The 20,574-nt window shown below is 45.6% G+C and overlaps 2 protein-coding genes across 3 annotated transcripts in view; both read left to right on the top strand.

The window, feature by feature from the left end:
• The window catches only part of LOC130129010 (claspin), a 29,805-nt gene extending 19,541 nt beyond the window's left edge, over positions 1 to 10,264 (top strand). Inside the window, exons 16-24 of the mRNA XM_056298803.1 lie at positions 617 to 698; positions 839 to 963; positions 1,436 to 1,600; positions 1,893 to 2,014; positions 3,758 to 3,888; positions 4,407 to 4,530; positions 5,441 to 5,517; positions 8,291 to 8,452; positions 9,919 to 10,264. Coding sequence (XP_056154778.1) covers positions 617 to 698; positions 839 to 963; positions 1,436 to 1,600; positions 1,893 to 2,014; positions 3,758 to 3,888; positions 4,407 to 4,530; positions 5,441 to 5,517; positions 8,291 to 8,452; positions 9,919 to 10,041 — 1,111 coding nt within the window. The 3' untranslated portion in view covers positions 10,042 to 10,264. The remainder of the gene's footprint in view (positions 1 to 616; positions 699 to 838; positions 964 to 1,435; positions 1,601 to 1,892; positions 2,015 to 3,757; positions 3,889 to 4,406; positions 4,531 to 5,440; positions 5,518 to 8,290; positions 8,453 to 9,918) is intronic.
• A 4,801-nt stretch (positions 10,265 to 15,065) lies between these two features.
• LOC130128874 (uncharacterized) lies at positions 15,066 to 18,188 on the top strand. Of its 2 annotated transcripts, none has more exons than XM_056298640.1 (2): positions 15,066 to 15,162; positions 16,435 to 18,188. In XM_056298640.1, exon 2 carries the CDS (start codon positions 16,457 to 16,459, stop codon positions 17,630 to 17,632), a length of 1,176 nt encoding a protein of 391 aa, XP_056154615.1. In that variant the 5' UTR covers positions 15,066 to 15,162; positions 16,435 to 16,456; the 3' UTR covers positions 17,633 to 18,188. The 2 variants fall into 2 exon arrangements, with proteins under 2 accessions (XP_056154615.1, XP_056154614.1); XM_056298639.1 differs by lacking the exon at positions 15,066 to 15,162 and adding an exon at positions 15,182 to 15,318.
• Positions 18,189 to 20,574: the final 2,386 nt, after the last annotated feature.

Genomic DNA, 20,574 nt, shown 5'->3' on the forward strand with positions numbered 1-20,574 from the left:
TTGAGCTTTTCATTCACCTTTGGAATTCTTAAGGATTTAATGTATTTTTGAACACACAACTCTCGCACATGATAGCTATCCATTTCTGCATTTTCAATAAAGCAATTCTAATTATCTTGGGCCTTGTTAAAAAAATATATATAAAGAGGGCGTCTGGGGAGCATAGCGTCTATTCCGTTGCCTACCAACACAGGGATCGCCAGTATGAATCCCCATGTTACCTCCGGCTTGGTCGGGTGTCCCTACAAACACAATTTGCCGTGTCTGCGGGTGGGAAGCCGGTTGTGGGTATATGTCTGGTCACTGCACTAGCACCTCCTCTGGTCGGTCAGGGCACCTGTTCGGGGGGGGGGGATCCTCCCACACGCTACGTCCCCCTGGCGAAACTCCTCACTGTCAGGTGAAAAGAAGCGGCTGGCGGCTCCACATGTATCGGAGGAGGCATGTGGTAGTCTGCAGCCCTCCCCGGATCTGCAGAGGGGGTGAAGTAGAGACCAGGAAGGCTCGGAAGAGTGGGGTAATTGGCCTGATACAATTGGGGGGAAATCCAAAAAAATAAATATAATATTTACCCAAAAGCAGTTAATATTACTGTTTTATTGTTATTTGTTTTTAGTAATAAGCCTGTGGTGGAAGAGGAGGAGGAAGAGGATTGTGAGTTCCGACTTCTGTCAGATGTGGAAAGTCAGAGTGAGACGGTAAGACGCTGACTGTTTGTCTTTGTCGGGGTTTTCTATCTTCACCTCTCTTGTGGGTACATTTGTAGCAATATTCCTGATTTTGTACCTCAAGTCTTTACGTTGCAAATGTCAATGATACAAATAAAACTTTGCAGGAGGACAATGGTGATGATGAGGAAAATCCTGAGGAGGAGGAAGAGGAAGAAGACAATGAAGTGGAGGAAGAGGAGATGCAGGCTTTGTTTGCACCTGAGCGAGCTAGGTGGAAAAAGAAGAAGAGAATGTGAGTAGAGAACCAATATCTTTTTCAGACAAATCATTCTCTGCCCCCTGATACTTTAAAAGTTCTCATGGAACTTTGTATTTGGGCTAAGTTCATTTCGATACCTCACGGGAAAAGGTGATCCATACAGAATTTTCTAGGAATAACATAAATAAATGCATTGTAATTGCATAGCATCATTAGTGCTCTGCTCCATAATACCTGTAAGCTACTTTCTCTAATTTGTTATTCACCCTTCCCACTGTTTCAGAGTTCATTATTCACCAGTCCACACAAATTCAGATTTATATGACAGTGAATCAAAACTCAGAACACGTTAAAAACCCCTAGCATATTACGAGGGCTTTTCATGGTGTAGATTTTGAGAGAAATTTGACGTTGCAATGTGGCAGATTTCAGAGTAAACTGAAAAATGACTTGCTCCTACTTGAAGCAGTTTTCTTAAGGTAATAACCCCTTTTTCTATACACAGGCATTTGGCCGACTACGTTGACTCTGAGGCAGAGCTGTCAGGCAGCGATATGGCCAGCGATGATGACAACGACGGCGACGGAGGAAGCGAGTACGAGGAAGAGGAGCTTCTGGAAGATCTTCCCTCAGACGAAGAGCTCCAGGACCAGGTCAACAAGATCCATATGTAAGTGGTGGCTAATCCTACGTCAGGTGTATCATTTTTATTTCTGCAAGCCTTTTTTTGTTTTTGTTTGTTTTTTTACATCCTGCGAGATGTTTGCATAGTTGACTAAAAACATACATTAAAGGTACAGTAATAGTACAGAGAAAACTAAATCACTCTTTTCTCCACTGTTGTTCCATACCCCACTGAGAGGAAATCTCTGGAAAAATCTTGCAATAATAATCTAAGCTGCATCAGATATCACTGATATCTTTAAAAGTGTGTGATAAATATTTTGAATTTGTCCCTCCAGGAAGCAGGTACTAGACGATGATAAGCGTCGTCTCAGGCTGTACCAGGAGCGCTATCTTGCCGATGGTGATCTGCACTCCGATGGCCCTGGACGAGCACGCCGCTTCCGCTGGAAGAACATGGGTATGTACTGAGTGGCACACCATCCAAATACTGGCATGTGATTGTGGCTGTGACTGACAGGGTAAGTTTACAATATCAGAAACAGCCATAAGCCATCATTGAAGTCCTGTTGTATTCTACAATTCCTGGTAAAGTGGTAAAGCTGGCTGCTGCTGCTCCTTTCTTCTTCTTCTTCTTCTTCTTCTTCTTCTTCTTCTTCTTCTTCTTCTACCTGTCATGTGCCCCTTTTCCACCAAGGCAGTTCAAGGGCAGGTTTGGAGCCGGTGTCTAATCTCAAACCAGTTCTCTGCATTTCAACCGCCAAAGAACCGGCTCTCAGCCAAGAAAACTGGTTCCAGAGTGGCACCAGGTTTTTGCTGGGCTAGATGAAAGATCCGCTTACAGCAGGGGCTTGGGGCGGGATTATCGTGACCAACAAGACCAATCGTGCATTATTGCACTATTCGGATGCATTATTCAGCAGCAACAGTCGGTTCTGCCAAATAATGCATACCATGTACCCCTTAACACTCAGTAATGACACTTCAAATCAAAGTTGGTAGGAATGAAATGGTTTTATCAGCACATACCCCCCCTTTTTTTCTCCCCAATGAATTTTTTGGCCAATTACCCCCACTCTTCCGAGCTGTCCAAGTCATTGCTCCACCACCTCTACCAATCTGGGGAGGGCTGCAGACTACCACATGCCTCCTCCGATACATGTGGCATCGCCAGCCGCTTCTTTTCACCTGACAGTGAGGAGTTTCACTAGCGGGATGTAGTATGTGGGAGGATCACGCTACTCCCCCCCCCGAACAGGCACCCCGACAGACCAGAGGAAGCGCTAGTGTGGCAACCAGGACACATACCCACATCTGGCTTCCAACCCGCAGACACAGCCAATTGTGTCTGGGATGCTCGACCAAGTCAAGTCAATTTTATTTGTATAGCCCAATATCACAAAGCCAGAGGTAACACAGGGATTCCAACTGGCGATCCCCGTGTTGGTAGGCAATGGAATAGACCACCATGCCACTGAGCACATACTTTATTTGACTGACTTTGACAGAATAAATTTGAAACCCAATATTAATTTTTCCGCATTTAAAAACCTCATTTCTTGTGGTTCTTCTCAACTCCGAAAACCGAGCAAATTTTCGATTCGCCATCAATTTTTGTAAAACTGCCAATAATCGAAATCTGCACAGTTGATTTCTCACCTCAAAAATTCTCAGACTTGAATTTAATGATGAAATAGCATACAAAAATTGTAAAAGAAAATTCAAAATCTAAACAGTTGATTTCTCATCTCATCTTCGGAGATGTATACAGTGACGTTATGACGTGGATCTCTTGCCAGCTCCAGCCTGTAGAAAAGCAAACCAGTTCTGAGAAGGTTCACAAGTTGATCCAACTGTGAAACGGCACTAGCACCAGCCCAGAGCTAGAACTAGGTCCACATTGGTGGAAAGGGGGTAACGGTGACTCTTTGACAATAAGTTCCATATGTCTGTAAAATAAGCTGTAAAGTTATTGCGTTATGGTACAAAGATTCCATTCAATTCAATTTAGTAACGTTAGTGTTTGAGATAAATTTCACTGTCAGTTGAGGAGATTTTAAAACCCAAGCATTTAAATGTTAAGCTGACATCCCATCCAGCTCAGGTGTTTGGGTGGCTGAGAACCTTTGTTAAATGCTTATGATGACATTCTCATAAAGTACATGCAGAGTTAGTGTTTGTTGGTTTGAATCTTCCCTCCCAGACGACAGTTTCAACATGGGCAGGATGCAAGGAGAGGGGGAGGAAGAAGAGGAAGAAGAAGAAGACATCGACCTGACTGAGGTGCAGAGGAGGAAGGAGAGATTGGAGAGGGAGCAGTGGCTCAGAGAACAGGTATATTTACTGTTACCGCTCCATTCTCTCCATAGGGAGGGTTCCTTACACATAGAAAACAGGTAGTGCCGCACAATTGAATTGAGTTATTATGGAAACTAATACTACGTAATTTTCAGATAACTATATGGTGCAATTTCAAAGGTAGTAAAACAGTTTTTACATGACGTGTAAATCAAATTGGCTCAGAGAAAAGTTTTCCATTTTTTTCAAGTTAGGCAAATTCTAGGCATTGGCTTCCTCCTCCGATAAGTTATTTTTATTTGTTTCACAGTGGAGGGAAATAATTGACAAGTTTTTTCCATATTTGTTGCAGTTAATTTCAAATTCACAAAATACTCAATGTTTGAGTGTTGGAGCCATAACTAATATCAAATATTCACGTCTGCATGCACTTTTATTGATCTGGATTGCTTTGAATGTGTGTACAGTACACATGTAAATGGCAGTATACTGCGTGTTTGTGTATTACAACCCTCCTCGGCAAAGTGTTGTTGATTTGCCTTTCCGTCTCCCAGTCTGAACAGAAAATCAAGAAAGGGGAGATGGATTTGGATGCCGATGATGAGAAGATCGGAGAGGAAGACAGTCAGTTTATGAAGGTGGCCAAGAAACTCACTGCCAAGACTCTACAGAAGAAAGGTAGGTTACAGGGCTTGAAGTTTACAAGCTCAACTGCGGATTTCCAGTTTACAGAAATTTTACCCTGTGCTCACACCAAAAACTTGAGTGACAACAACCACTGGCAGTTTCTCGTGTGAGTGCAGGGTTACATTCACAAAATTATGTCTGCATTTTGCAACATTTTCATTCCCATAGGGGCAACACCCACTCCACAAGGGTCTATGAATTGCCTGCATTTTATCCAATCATGTACATCTGTGCAATGCAAAATTTAACAATGTCCAATATGCAAGTAGGACAGTTTCTTAACAAGTCAGAAGCAACTTCCTTCTGCGAGCCACCCTGTGTCATGCTGAGTACTCGGATGCACTAGGTTAAAAATATCCTTAATTATGGAGGCCTAGATTATTAAAGCAGATAAACATGAGAATGGGCATGTTTAGAGGAAATTGGTGGAAATGGGTAACTGCTTTGCTTCATAAACTTTGAGAACCAGCACTTGTTTCTTTACCATGTGCTCAAAGAAATTCTGGTATGGCAGTAGTGGCAGGATGGATTCCAGTCAAGGAACTACTGTATACTGTATACATGCTTTAATGTTTTCATTTAAGTGGAATCGGTTCATTGCATATACCATTGCACATACAGCTGAAGGAAAACTAGCTGACCCAGTTACACATTTATTTTTTATGCAATGAAGTCCATAAAAAGAGATGTAATATGTAATGCGTTGAGAAGGATCAAGACATGAAGTTGGCACCATAGCTCCTGGTCTTTTTATTTTATTTATTTTTTTGAGTGCAAGCCAAAGTAATGCTGGGGTATTCAAATAATTTTAAACATCAAAATATTTATTGGAAAATTGAGTCAATATAGATTTATAATTCTTACCATTTCCTCTCCCACTATGGTTTTGGTCTTCCCCCAGAGCTCCTTGTGGTGCCGCAGCCAGAGAAGAAGGCAGCAACTCTGAATCCCTTCCAGAGACCCTCGCAGCCTCCACAGGTCTATCGCTGTTATTTGACACCTTGAAGTTTTGTTTGTGCTTGTATGTGTGCACACAGCACTCTGCTTTTCTGTTCTTGTAGTATTCCTTGGTGGTATGTAATCAGACAGAATTTCACTTTGAAAATAACTGCAGCAGACCAGACTAAGATTTTTAAAGCCTCAAAAGAAAATTGAATCAGTTCATCTGGATGTAACGTTTATTGACAGATACATTTCATCACTTATCTAAGTGACATCTTCAGTCTAAACTGCATGCTCAATAATCCAGGTAAGGAAGTCACAGAAAGTTGAATCAGGTCATTTAGTCACAACGTTTATTGAGAGAAACGTTTCACTACTCATCTAAGGGACTTCTTTAGTTGCAACTGACTGCAGGTATCCCCACCCTTATAAACAGCACAGTTGCATAACGACCAAAACCAATGATTCGTTTCATATGCAAATTACTGTGACAATTAACTAGAGTTATAATGGCCATGTGTGCTATTCACAGAGGATTGGGGAATAGTTGCGATCACAGCATAGTAAAATGGTGACAGGTGTACTCTTAGACCTCCCCCCCCCCCGGATTAGGGGATGGTTGTTCCCCCCTCACATAGATGGCCTCTTTGACTTCCCATTCAAACCAGCATGCCTCCCTATCAAGGATGTGCACATCTTCATCCTTGAAAGAATGGGCCACTGGATTGTAGATGGGTGAGGACCGCAGAGTCAAGTCCATCCATCCATTATCCAAACCACTTGTCCTGCTGTCAGCGTCACTGGGATGCTGGAGCCTATCCCAGCAGTCATTGGGAGGACCGCAGAATCCTTTATTTTATTTTTTATTTTTTGCATTTCCCACCTTTATTTTATAGTGATAGTTGAGAGAGAGATGGGAAAGGCAGGGGAGAGAGAGGGGATGAAATGCAGCAAAGGGCGCGAGCCGGATTCGAACCCAGGCCGCTGCGGTAAGGACTCAGCCTTATGTGGTACGCACTCTACCAGGTGAGCCCCTAGACTGCAGAGTCCTGGCCTGACGAGGTAGCTTGTGGTGGAAGCTTATTTTCCAAACACCACGTCTCAGTTGCTTTCAAACCCCAAAATACGCTGCGCTAGAAATTGGTCCACCCAAAGGATCGGGTCCCCTGGCACAAACAGTGCAATATAGTGTATGGTGTTAAGTGCCAGGAGGATTGCTGTGACTTGTACATCAGGGAAACCAAACAGACTGTGGTGAAGAGGATGGCACAGCACAGAAGAGCTACCTCGTCAGGCCAGGACTCCGCGATCTACACCCATCGACAGGCCAGTGGCCACTCTTTCAAGGATGAGGATCTGCACATCCTTGATAGGGAGGAACTCTGGATTGAACGATGAGTCAAAGAGGCCATCTATGTGAAGAGGGAACGACCATCCCTGAAACAAGGGGGGGGGGGGGCTAAGAGTACATCTGTCAGCATCTTACAATGCTGTGATTGCAACAATTCCCCAAACCTCTGTAAATAGCACACATGTCCACTGTAATGCTAATAAATGTCCACAGCAATTTGCATATGAAACCGATCCTTGGTTCAGTTTTTATACAACTGTGCTGTTTATAAGGGTGGGGATACCTGCAGTCAGTTGAGACTGAAGAAGTCACTTAGATGAGTGATGAAACGTTTCTCAATAAACGTGTCAAGATTAACTGATTCAACTTTCTGTGATCAGACTTCTTCAAATTACAGCTATAACCAAACGAAATACTCAGTTTTGCCAAGATGGAGAGATATTGCTTATTGTCACTTAGCCATCTACCAACCAATGTAAGCTCTGAGCTTTAGGGTTTTTCAGTCACACTTTTAGCTTTGTGCGACATAAGCAAGGCACAATCGTCTGGATAAAACAAAGAGATCACATGAACATGCTGATTTTAAATCATTTGTATACAGCAGGAAAAAAGAGGCCCTAGGACGCTTCCCTGGGGTCCCCTCTCTAGTTTGTTTTGTTTTGGGGTTTTTTTTTTGGGTTTTTTTTTTTTTTTTTTTTTTTGGTGACTGGAAAGTAATCTGTTAATATCCACCATTTGTACTCTGTATTTGAAATAAGAAACTACCCATTTGACTACTGACTCGCTAAACTCCAGAGCTTTCAATTTCATCAGTAGTATAGAGTGATCAGTGGTGTCAAATGCCTTTTAAGGTCTTAACATCACTATTCCACAGTTTCCCTCCATCAATTTATTTTCTTATAGAATCAGTCAGATAGGGCAAACATGAATCAGTGGAGTGGAATTTCCTAAATCCAGACTGGAGCTCATGGAGAAGGTTATTTGAGGATATATAACACTCAATTTGCTCAAACACTATCTTCTCTATGATCTTAAGATAAAATACATAAAATTGACACTGGTCTGTGATTACTGCAATTTAATTTATTTGGGCTATACAAATAAAATTGACGACTTCTTTTGGAAATATACCTTGTACCAGAGAGAGGCTGATGATGTGTGAGGGTGTTACAGTTTCAGCTGAATTCTTAAAAAATCTTGCTGGAATATTGTGTAGACCCGTTGCTTTAGAATAATTGAGCCCACATACTTTTCTTTTTTCTTTTTTTTTGTTTTTGGACCGATAACTTAGTTACTTTCTGAAATGAGAAGGAATTTGGTTTAACCCCCGTTTGGGAATAAAACTACTGCACCTTTCTCTCCAAATTTACCAGAGTGGATAGGAAGTTTATTAACCAGAGTTCTGGCAGTGGTAGTAAAATAATTATTCAGACTTGACCTCTGACTTCTACCCACCAGGTGAGGAGAGGTTCATTGCTCAGTCAGCCTCGCTTCATGCTCCAGAAGTTGGCATCCATCTCTGATGGGAACCCCCTGGCTCCCAGAAACACCAGGGGTTTTCTGTTTCAAACCCTGTCCCCTGAGAAGGGCACCCAGACCTCAGAGGCTCCCAAGAAACAGGTGAGTGAGTTAGAGAGAGGTGGATTTTATTTGTTACAGCTGCGTCGTTTATAGCATAATCGTAGTAGGGCAACTGATTTTTCTTTAGGGGGAGAAAGGTGTTCATAATGATCCTCAGACTAAATATATGTAGATCATTTTGTTCACAGATGGAACATGGAGTCAAGACAGTGGAAAAAATTGCACTGAATAAGCTGCAAAGCTAAAAAAAGTGAATTACTAAATTCTGCGGCTGAGCTTTACAAAAACTGGGGTTTAATAGCTTGATATAAATACAAGCAAATCTCTGTAAAGGGGTATGTGTAATATCTATCCAATTGACTCACAATATAGAACACAGCGAAAAACAGTTTGAAGGATACATGCCCCTGACCATTGTAGCGATGGGCTTTAGGTTATTTACTTAAACCTACCATATACAGATTCAGATATGAAGATATGTTGGGCTTCATGGGGAGAGTACTATGCAGAAATCTAGCTTGTATGTCAGACAAATATTTATTTGATTTCATTTGGACATTTGAGATTTATTTCCATTTTCATTATGTACCTGCGCACATAAATAAAAACAAAATGCCGTTTCTCCCAGCCCACAGCAGGCATCAGAAGAGATAAAAAAAACTAATACCACTAAATACATAAAAACAGAGAGAACAAAAAAAAAGAAGCACAAACAATTAACAACACAGTCCATTCAAGTGCAACACAGTCCATTAAAGTGCCATTTCAGCTTAAATGTTGACAGCCGGTGTCTGTCAACGAGTGACCAGCACAAAATGTTGGGTTAAAACAGTCCCACGCCCCCTCCCCTTTTTTTCTTCTTTTTTTTTTTTGGAAGAATACCTGTAATAAACTGAATCCCTTTGAAGACCCTATTCTATTTTAAAAAATGTCTTTAGCTAATAAAATAGAGACGATGCCTTGTTAGTTTTGGGATTGCAAACAGCTATGTAGAAGTCAAAACTTAACTGCCTGTCACTGATCAACCTTGGTCCAAAATGGTTTTCGAAAGTGCATAAGCAGGGTGTCCTTTTCATGTCTCGTTGGAAAGTGTTTGGTAATCTCATTCTCTTTATAAACCTGTGTTTCATGGGAGCCTGTTGGATGAATTCAATATTGACAAGTCTACTTCCAGATTAATGACACTAGGTGGAGCAAAAGCCCACATAATTTTGAAAGTCCTGGCATTGCAGAAATGAAAGTTGGTGATATTTCATCAAAATGTCCCTATTCAGAAGGACATTTTTTGGAGTACAGAGGTAATCAAATGGTTATGTTAGGGCTGCTGTTAAAATTTCATAAAAATTACGAGTCAAATTTGGCCAAATGTTTATTCACTTGATCCTTTTCATCTCACAAGGATTACACAGCTTGCATTCAAGCAGTCATTGAGTCTCTATGGATCTATTTCTGGTTTCGGCCAGAAAAACAGAATGACCTTAGTGGGAAATATGTTTCATCCTCAGATTAAGAGACGGCCAGCGGGGATTGAGGTCCAACCAGCTAAGAGGATCTGTAAGGAGAATCACCTCGGTGCACTGACGGCTAAAGCCCCCCAGAAGAGCATCTTCAGCTTCCTGGAGAACTGAGAAGATGGCTGCCAATATAGGGGGGTCGTACTGAGCACTGCGAGTGCAGAAAGCTAACTTTAGCGTCCAGCAGCTACGTGGTTCTCATTGGTTTCCAAATTCCCCAGCCACATCCACTACTTGAACTGCCCACTAGACTTTATGAACACAACAGGAGCCTCAAAGTTACACACCGGCTGAAGTGGCTGCTAGGGTAGAAAAACTCAGCCAGCGACAGCAAGAATTTCAGATCAAATTTTTCTAAGTTGTTTGGAAATTACCCAACTTGGTGACATCATGTAACAAAAAAGTGTTTATTTACTTACTTTTGTTTAATTGCTCCTCTGTTGACTGTGTTCACTCTCAAACACAATTATTACATTAACTTCAGCTTTTACTCTGTTTGTAACTAATTAGTCAAAATGACCATGTCTGTAATTTCCCCACTTTCATCTTCAGCAGTTTAAACTGGGCCTGTATCGTGTGTGTGTGTGTGTGTGTGTGTGTGTGTGTGTGTGTGAGAGAGAGAGAAACATAAAATGTGTAATGCCATTCGAGGCATTCACATATCGCATTTTAACATTTTGTTGTCCATTTGAAAATGTTTTATCATGTAAATAGCATTGATTTGGTTTCAGTTTTACATTTGATTTTTTGGTGCTGTCTTTAATGTATTAGTTTTATTTTGTAAATAAAAGGTATTTTTACGGCATTGGTTTGACAAATCTTTCCTATTCAGCCAGTGGGTGAAGTTATAACAGGCTAAGAGGCAGTCATATGGGTTTGGCATGTATGAGAAATTCATACTGCATGTCAGCATGTTGCAAGGAAGTTTATTTCCCCGGTGGGTCTTAAATTCCCCCCCCCAAAAAAAAATCAATGCATTTTGCTCAAAAGGACATGTTGTACTACTACAACTTGCCCTCAATCCTTTTGCAAACTTTCACTTTGTCCCTGACACAAGGTTGAATATACATCATCCATGTATGATGAGAGCAATTGATCTTTTTTTTTTTATTGCTCTTGGCTACAAGAGAAAACCAATTTTCAAAACCCCCTTACCTTGAAAGCAGAGTCATGTTTTTATTCTTTTTACCTTGCCATTGTTTTCTCCATCTATTTGCCTCCAGGTAGTGTTTTTTAAACTTTGAAGGATTTTCAAACAAGTCGTCGGGCATCACAAAATTAAATTTTAGGATGGGGTCGGAACACACAAAGGCTGCCAACCACGAGGCCTCTGCCGTGTAGAAAAAGCCTGGACTTCAGGGGGGCGCTGAATGCACGGTACCCGTAAACCCCGTTGGGTGAACCGCCCCCTTGGAAAGGAAAAAAAGACTTGCTGTGTTTGCAACTTTTGCCCTTAGTACTTCTCTAAGTACTTCTTCAAATGTGGTGGCAACGATGAAGTGTGAACGAGTGATGGCCTGATGAGCGTTGAGCAGGAGACCAGAATTTACTGTTGATGCCGCTGGAGATGTTTGATGCTGGCCCGTTTCAACAAAACAAAGTCACTTTTTATTTTCCCATTAAATAAGCTAGCTTAGCTCGTGCTGTCCGCACACACTATGGCTGGACCTCTCAGACAGCACTGCATCTGGAAACCTGACTCAGAACTGGCTCAACGCACCCCGGTGGCTCACCTGGTGGAGCGCACGCCACATGGGGCTGAGTCGTTACCGCAGCGGCCTGGGTTCGAGTCCGGCCCGGGCCCTTTACTGCATGTCATCCCCTCTCTCTCTCCTGCCTTTCCTCTCGCTCGACTCGCTGTCTAATAAAGACGGAAAATGCCAAAAAATAATCTTAATAAAGAAAAAGAACTGGCTAAACAAGCTCATAGGCGACGTGATTAACGCTTTCCCGGCCTTTTTGGAGCGACTCGGTGGGTTATCGGTCGACTTAAAAGTGCATACTAACAGGCCTTCAAGGGAGCGTGTTACAGTGTTTACCCCTGGCCACCAGTCCTCTCCTTGCGGTCACATATGGTTTAGGCCTTGCGTAGGGGGATGCGAGGTTGAAGATTTTGTAAGCACGCCTTTTGCCAAACCTCCGAGGACAACGCACAGGGGTGCATCCAGCAGCCCCGTGCAAAGGAGACGTTTGGAGATCAGGAGCAAAGCAATGCAGAATTTGTTTAGCATTTCACAGATTTGCATATGCGTTAAAAAAACCCAATGCCTTCGAATCCACCAGCAAATGTAGATTTCATCGCGGTACAAGTACAGCAACGTACCCCCCCCCCCAGCTTCAAGGCCATCACTCAACGACAACTCTAAACTTGTGTTTGACTTCTTTGTCTCACTCCCTTCATGGGTTAAACGTAATTGCAGTTTAGGGACTAATGAATTGGTAAGTGGCTAATGATAGGTCCTCATTAAGGGAGGGACTTCTAAGGAGCCCTTTCATCTCTTTCTTCATCTCATTAGAAGCCATGGTGATTAGGAATGGGTCCCGGGGTTAGTAGGGGCGCAGGAGGCCCCATTACACATCATTAGGGCCTAGGGCCGAGAGGGTCTGCAATGAACCCCATGGTGGGACCGGGCTATTGCTAGGTCCTGTAGCTGCAGGCGGACTTTAACAGACATGGCTAAATCCTGGTGTTGATCATTCATTCATAACCGTTATGACATTTTTTTGGTGTTTATGTCCTGTTGTTTATCTCTCTTCTCCCCCCCCCCCGTTTTCCCTCTCTCCACACGCATGCAAATGCATACAACACCCGTGCACCCTTCTCTGAATTCAATTTGAAAACTTTATTTAACCCCGAGAGAGAATTATGAGGTCAACACTGCAAGCTGGTGCCCCCAACGCTCCCAATTCACCCCACACTCAAGCAAAAGCAGAGGAAGGTTACATGTTTTGGCATAGGGGCCTGGCTGCTAAATATCCAGAGGACACAGATCTGCTTTTATTCAGATTATGAGGAGGAGAGAGGGCAGAGGGTGGAATAATTGAATAGAAATATGAGCACTTGGACCTAAGGGTGTGTGTGAGTGTGTGTGTGTGTGTGTGTGTGTGTTGTGTTGTGTTGTCTACACGTGGGGATGTGTGCCCGCGTCTGTGGGCTTGCTTGCGCGCACTAGTCCACGATCCCATGCTTTTTATCTGCAATGTCTGCAAAGAGTGTGCGCGCACATATGTGTGTGCTTCTATACAAAACCCTCCTCGGCGTGGTTGTGTTTCATTTAGCATGTCTTGGCTGACTTGACACTCTGCTTTGAGATTGAGAGGAGTTAGCTTTGGCTTGAGGTCCACTCCGGGGTTTTCTTTACAGTATCTGACGCTGACAATTTGGCCACTGGGTGTTAGCCGCCCTCAGCCCCTGTCACAGCAGAATCTGGTGTTACCGCAGATGTGGAGCTGAACTGAGTGAAGTGGGTCATAGCGCTGCAGGCGGGGTACAATTCAAACAAGGTCTTATTATTCACAAGGTAAGTCATGCTCTTTTTTAGTGTGTGTGTGTGTGTGTGTGCGCGCGCGCGCGCACGCATGTGTGCATGCCTGTGCGTGCCTGTGTGTGTGTGTGAGTGTGTGTGTGTGTGTGCTTGTGGGAGAGGGTGGTTAAAGTTAACATTACTCTATGGTGCAATTGTCTCTTTTCACCCACAGGGGAGCTTGTGCAGATGACCCTCGAGAACAGAACATTCAGTCTGGCTGACTAAGTTCCAAACTTCTCTCTGTCTCTGTGCCCCCCCCGCCCCGCCCCCCCCCCATCTCTATGTCTTTTCACATGTTCCGCTATGGTGTACTTTTTAGGCGTCCTGTTAGCGCTGCCTCTGTTATTCGGATCCTCTCTACCAGCTCTCTCTGTGTCCTCTGCGGTTGGAATTTGTAACTTGGGGTTTTTAGTGAGAGGAGAGATGGAGAGAAAGATTATTTTGCATGTGACAGGGCCTTGGGCAGCCAGCTCTGTTTGATGTATTTTTTATGTGCTTAGGCTACTATTGAACGATGGGTGAGGAGGAGGGGGACAGCCCGGAGCAGCGGTACTTGAATGGGGATGTTGTTGGAGGAGAAACGGGGGTGGGGGTGAGTTGGGGTGAGGGGGGTGTGGTGGTGGGGGCATTCGTTGGAGTTGAGGTGGTAGGGGATGGGGGGCAGTAGTTCTCTGCCTCTAGCGATGACATGTCAAGGGGATGAGAGCGGGGAGGAGAGAGAGAACACTTGTTATGTTTGTCTGATGTAGCCCGCCTATGCTGTACACCTCCGATCCCAAACAGTTGCATGTATACGTGCTTGCTCAGACATGCACGCATGCAAACACACACGCACACAAATGCACGCACGCACGCACGCACGCACACAGACACAGTCAGCCTCTGTGCGTCTCCTTTCCTGTTTCTTCCTCTCTTTCTCTCTCACTCTTTCTGTCCCTCCCACACATCAGACCAGCGATTCCCTCAGATCTGAGGCAGACAGTCGCAAAAGCAGCCAGCCTGTACAGCTGGGAGGACATCACACAACAAGAGGAGTGCACAGTCTGCCTTTCACGACTATGCTGCTCTGAAAATTTCAGCACTGCCTCCCATTTACATTTTGGTTACATTTAAGACGCCTGGACATCGCACACACCTGTGTGTGTGTGGGGGGGCATGACATACGGTCTTTTTAGACCTAATACCTAATCAAGGTATCAAGTTCACATTGCAGAACATGAATTACTGCATCCCAAAACTGAATTAAATCTCTCTCTCTCTCTCTCTCTCTCTCTCTCTCTCTCTCTCTCTCTCTCTCTCTCTCTCTCTCTCTCTCTCTCTCTCACACACACACACACACACACACACACACACACACACACACACACACACACACACACACACACACACACACACACACACAATGGTCGTGCGCAGCTTAGGTTTTGCGCCGCTACTTTGTGTCCACCTCTTGAACAATTTCCCTTTGGACCGTCCCAACCCAGTTTCGGAAGTGTTAGTCATTGGGTAGACGCGCAGTCCATTCTCTCACAGCGGCAGCGCGAGATTGGATGGGAGGAAGGGAGGAGGAGGAGGAGGAGGAGGAGGAGGTGGTGGTGGGAGAGAGGAAGATAAACATCGCAAGGGAGGGTAGAACGGAGGAGGGGGAGGAAAAAAAAACAGGGAGGGCGAAATATCTCAGCCTCTGACCGGATCGTTGACCATAACGGTAAGACCAAACAAGGCCCCACGTGTGTAGTGTGTTTGTCAATCATTGGGTTTATGTAATGGGCAAGGGGGAATAAAGGAAGAACTAAGGTAGTGCGGATAGAGCAGGGGTGGAGAGGCTCGCCTGCCGGTGGAGAGGAGAGAGCAGTGATATGGGGTGAGCCGCCGCTACGGCACGCGCGCGCGCACACACACACACACACACACACACACACACACACACGCTCTTACGTAACGCGAAATGAAGCTGAAATATTTTCTATTTTTCTCCGGATTTCACCACCAACACTTCCGCGTCTTCCGATGCCGTCGCCCCTCTGTCTCTATCGCATGCGTTGTGTGGTGTTTGCTTCTTATTTTATTTTAGCGGAAAGCGGTAAAAAAAAGTAGCATATGATGGCGGCGACAAACGCCATTGCTCGACTTTAGTGTATTTTCCACCGTCGTCCCGTCCGCATCGTTTTTCCCTGACCAGACCGGTCCGTCCATGAGCATGACCGGTTTTACTCATTTCTGCCGTGATTTGTCATCACGCAGCAGAATAACAGCAAGCCTCTCCGGAGGTCTGCCCAGCCGACGCCGTCTCTGCTCGCACACGGTGCGGTATCGTGTGTGGAAGCGTAACCCTGTGATCGTGTCGTTGCTTTGTCGGGGTTTTTATTTCTTTCTATTCTTTATTTCTTTTAACGGGGGTTTTTCGGTTTTACGCTCCACGGTCGTCACGTCTGCCCGCTCGTGCCCGCGCCTCGGCCGCTGTCCTTCAGCACCACGTCCACGTGTGTGCGCGCGCGCGGTGTGTGTGTGTGGGGGGGAGGGATAGGGGCAGGATTGATTGACAGTACCCCGAAGTCAGGATTAAAGAAATTTCCATTCTAAGGAGACATGTAAATATTTGATGCTAATAGAAGTGGAGTGTGCAAAGCAGCCCGTAGTTACAGACATGAAGAAGTGGTGCGACCGAGCAGGAGGGGGGGGGGCACTTTTTGTGATATCAAACATGTTTACATATCGCTGCAGATGAGTCAGTGCACGCCCCTGCAAGGACATGTATACAGACATGGAGTCGCATGGAGTGGGTTTTTGAAATCCACTCTGTGAGCCTTCATCTCGTTGATAGCAGATGTCAATGAGATTGACTCACTTTTTTTCATGTTACGACGGCTTTTAAGATTTTCGTGTTCTTGCTCCCAGAGTCATTATCAGAGCTGACGCACTTATAATTCAATCTATTCATTCTTAGTTTTAACACTTCTTCGCTCCCTCGTCGTTTCAGTGAGTCACAGTCGAGGCCAGTGATGCTTCAACATCAGGACCGACCCGAGAACTCAGTCTATGGAGGGCAGGGTGGCACCGGAAGTGGTGACGCCTCTTCTTCCTCACTGAGAAACAGGAAGGGCGACAAAGACGGGAACTTCAACTTCCTGCCAGGCCAGGATGATGATGCTGCCATGATTACCAGAAACATAGGTGGAGGAGGAGGCGATGAGAACCGAAACCAGGTGCGTCCCCGAAACCAGAGCCCCTTGGGTCGCGACCCCCCGAGCACTCTGTCCTCATCAGGGTTTCACCACGGCTCGAGAACCCTGTCCCCTCTCTCCCGCCTGCCCTGCTGGAGTCCCCTGGAGCCCCTGCCTGAAATCGAGAGCGGGGATGACAGTTATGGCCGAGTGCCCCCTGATGGCGCCGAGGAACGGAAGATGGTGGAAGACGAGACAAAGAGGCTGATGATGATGACAGACAACAACGAAAGGGAGAGGAAGATGAAGGAGGCCATACTACGGGGGAGCAGAGGTGGAGGGGCGCTCAGGGGAGGAGAGGATGAAGACGAGGACGAGGAGGAGCTGGAAGATGATGATGAGTGGGGAGACAGCGACTCAGATTTTGAGTTCAGCTACCGCTCCAGCGGCAGCATGTCCTCCCTGAACATGGAGAGCGGGGGTGAGGGGATGCTGATGGGGGGCTGGGACCGCATCGGGGTTGGGGAACCCAAATCCGACCACCGTGGTGGTGGCATCGATGCAAACGCCCTCAACGCAGCGGAGATGAACCTTGAAAGGAAGTGCAATGAGATCACCAAGGACCCGTCTGGAAGTCGGAAAAGTGTCAGTCGTAGGTTCCTGCCCGGAGGTGGTCTTCAGGAGGAGCTAAAGGAGAGACAAGGCCACGAGGACCAGTCATCGGACTCCGATGGCGAGCTCCCGGAGCTGATGGACACCGTTTGGACGCTGCGTGACCGCGAGCGGTTCAAGGCCCAGGAGATGGAGAAGCATCAGGTGCAGCTGACCATGTACCGCCGACTGGCGCTGATCCGCTGGGTGCGCACGCTGCAGGGGCGTGTCCAGGAGCAGCAGGACCGCCTGCAGTCCAGTTTCGACGTCATCCTTACGCACAGGAAGGAACTGCTACGTATGGGGGCGGCGGCCGCCGTAACTGCAGCCCCGCCCCCCACTGCCGCCGTTGGCCAATCATAGGGGAAGCAGAGGAAACAGGAAGTGGTTCACAAATTGGAACTCAGACAACGTCCAAGCTTCATCTCCGAGATTTCGTCGTTTTCAATTGATGTTACTGATAGTTGTGATGTTAATGACGCCATCGATTTGTTTTTTTTATTATTTTTTTCATCGGTGTCCCATGCCCATGCCCATGCATTGCCAGTCCAAATATCGTTCAACGTCATTTTCAGTCAAGCAGGACTTTATCCATCTGTCTAGACCAAATAATGTATAGCCTATAGTGAAATGCAAGACACAGGATGTATGAGGGTTAGAGCCAAGAAATAAAAGGTTTATTTAGATTTTAATAGAATATTTATATCCACAAATGCTCTTTACGTGTAAGCTGTTTATGTTTGTCTCCCCCAACCCGTTGCTAGAAAATACCAACCCAAAAAAGGTAATGGGGGGTGTCATGTGCACATTAAACGGTTTGTACCTCACAGTAATATATATATATATATGTGTGTGCGTGTGTGTGCGTGTGTTTGGATGATGTGTTTTATCAAACAAACGATGAATAAAATCGTCTTATGTGAAATTTCCTTGTTTCTCTCAGTTCATATATCTTCATATAAGCGCTAAAATTCTGCGATCTAATCTTCATACTCACTCACAGCCCAGTACATAAGAGCTGCCACTGATCTCTTGTTAGTCTATGTCCGTTTAGTATATTTCAGCCAGTCTCTTATCTAGGTCTGATGTGAAGGGTCCTCCACAGTCTTGAACGATAACGCCTTGTTACAGATAACAAAATTCAGTAGTCCTCATTTATTTGTTAATAGTCCTGTTGGTTTTAAGAGGGTTTTTTCTTTTTAAAACCCTCATTCAATTTAGATAGGACCAACACAGGACAGTCTTAATCCTCCACAGATTGGTTGTTCAAATCATCCAGTTCTGCCTTTGGCCAATAACCTTTCTGTTAACAATGACTTCTTTGTTAGCTGAACAAAGTTGTTTTGTATCGACTCATCTCATGGGGTAGGCCGTGTGTGTGTTTCATGCGAGGAGTGTGATAGCCGTGTGAGGAACAAGCATCAATCTTGGACAGCGTTGCTGTGGTTTTCACCGCCGCCGGCACCGCGAAAACATCTCGCCTTGCTCCCTATCTCCTTGTGTGCGTACGCGTGCGTGCGTGCGAGGTAGTGAGTGCGCGTGCGCGTGCTCGCAGAGATACCAGCCTAATCTGCAGCCTGGGCTGAGCTGGTCGCGGAGGCCCCGGTGTAAATTCCCCGGGGAATCTGTCCGTCTGCGCCCCGGGGCCCCCCGCGCTCCTATCCGGCCCGGTGAACAGAAGCCGGTCCGGCTGAGGTGCCAAACCCCCGGGCCAGTTTGGGATAATCCCCGGTTGTGCCCTCGAACTTGTGTTTAAAGCTTATCGCCTCGTGTTGGACGCAAGCAGGCATCGCAGTGAGTTTGTGAGCGAATTTACATATTGATCCGTTGTTTGCCGGCTTTAGCCGAGTGTGTGAGAGGTATCAATTAAAAAAAGAAAAGAGGTAAGGGAAGGAAACGAGGCATGGATAACATGTTACTGTAATTATTGTGACCTCAGAACAATGTTAAGGGGCGCGTAAGGACACGGTGGAGGAACAAACCCGCCGCTGTTGAACATTTGGTCAACCACCACCGCTGGTTTCCAACATGTGATCTCAGGGAGCGCTGCATGACGTTACACATGCATCAGAGCCAGGCTTAAAATAGGAGAGGGATTAACCAAATTTGACGTCTCTGGTTTGACCTGCCATGGGACCACTTTCAGTAGAAGTCACCGTGTGCCGTTTGGTTATCGCGCCATCACGCATCAAGTAGAAGAGGAGTTAGCCCAACAACATCTACATGCTTTTTTTTTTAACCACGGGGGACATTTTGGGGGGGGTCCCCCGGATTCTCTCGCTTTGGTTTAAAAATTGCTTGTTTTTTTTTTACAATTCACACGGCTCACCTCTGTGTTGTTGTGATTAAAAACACTCCTTGGTCTCAAGTGACACTGTATAATCAGCAGGGCCATGGGGCGGCGCGTGACAGGGGCCCCCGCTGGGCGCGAGCGGCGAAAGGGCCCCGCGCCCCGGGAGGTGCACATGTGGATGCGCCATGTACTGCTCTCTCCTTGCGAAAAAAAAAACCCTGATTCAGCAGGTATTAAAAGACAACAACAAGGGAAAATAAAGAAATAAGACCGTACTTAGTAGGGGGTTCTGGAGGTAATGTTTTACCCAACAAATATTTTGGGGAACAGAAAGGTGCGCACAGCTTGTCTTTGTGGCGCCCGTGGTGCCAAATGTCACGGATACGTGTCAGTGCCCTTCCTGTTTTCACAAGTCAGTTGACCAGACCCTCTGCCTAAGAACAAAACCCCCCATCCTACCTCTGTCTCAGTCGTTTTGGATTACATTTATGTTTCTGTTATTCCAGGCACAGGACTTACTGTCAGGTTTCTGCACGATGTATGCAAATAACGGCAAATGTACACTTACAAAACAAACCGAGATACCTCGTTTGAATCCTGATCGAAACTCACATTGCCTATGACTTGACCGCAGTCTGGGGTTGACGCAACCCTGCACAGCGCGTCTGATATGGACGCAGCCATCCTGAGTCCCTAAGAAACTGTTTCCACGTATCACTCACACACAAAACACTGACTCTGGGGGGAGGGGGGGTCCGCGTGTGTGTGTGTTCGTGTGTGTACATGTGGCGGTAGCGGGGAGATCCGACTCTTTCTCAAAGGCGATGTAACAGATTGGTGTCCAGTAGAGGGAGACACCCCATCACACAGTTTGAGGCGTCAATCACGGCTAGTGGAATCGCGCCACTTCCGTGTAGGGAACGCAAGGGGGCAGTCGTTTGCGTGTTGGCTCCATGAGTGTGTATCCAATAACTGCTCCATCCCATCCGTGTTCAGCTTTTGACTATAGGCA

This window comes from Lampris incognitus, chromosome 18, assembly GCF_029633865.1.
Source record: "Lampris incognitus isolate fLamInc1 chromosome 18, fLamInc1.hap2, whole genome shotgun sequence".
Classification (NCBI taxonomy): domain Eukaryota; kingdom Metazoa; phylum Chordata; class Actinopteri; order Lampriformes; family Lampridae; genus Lampris; species Lampris incognitus.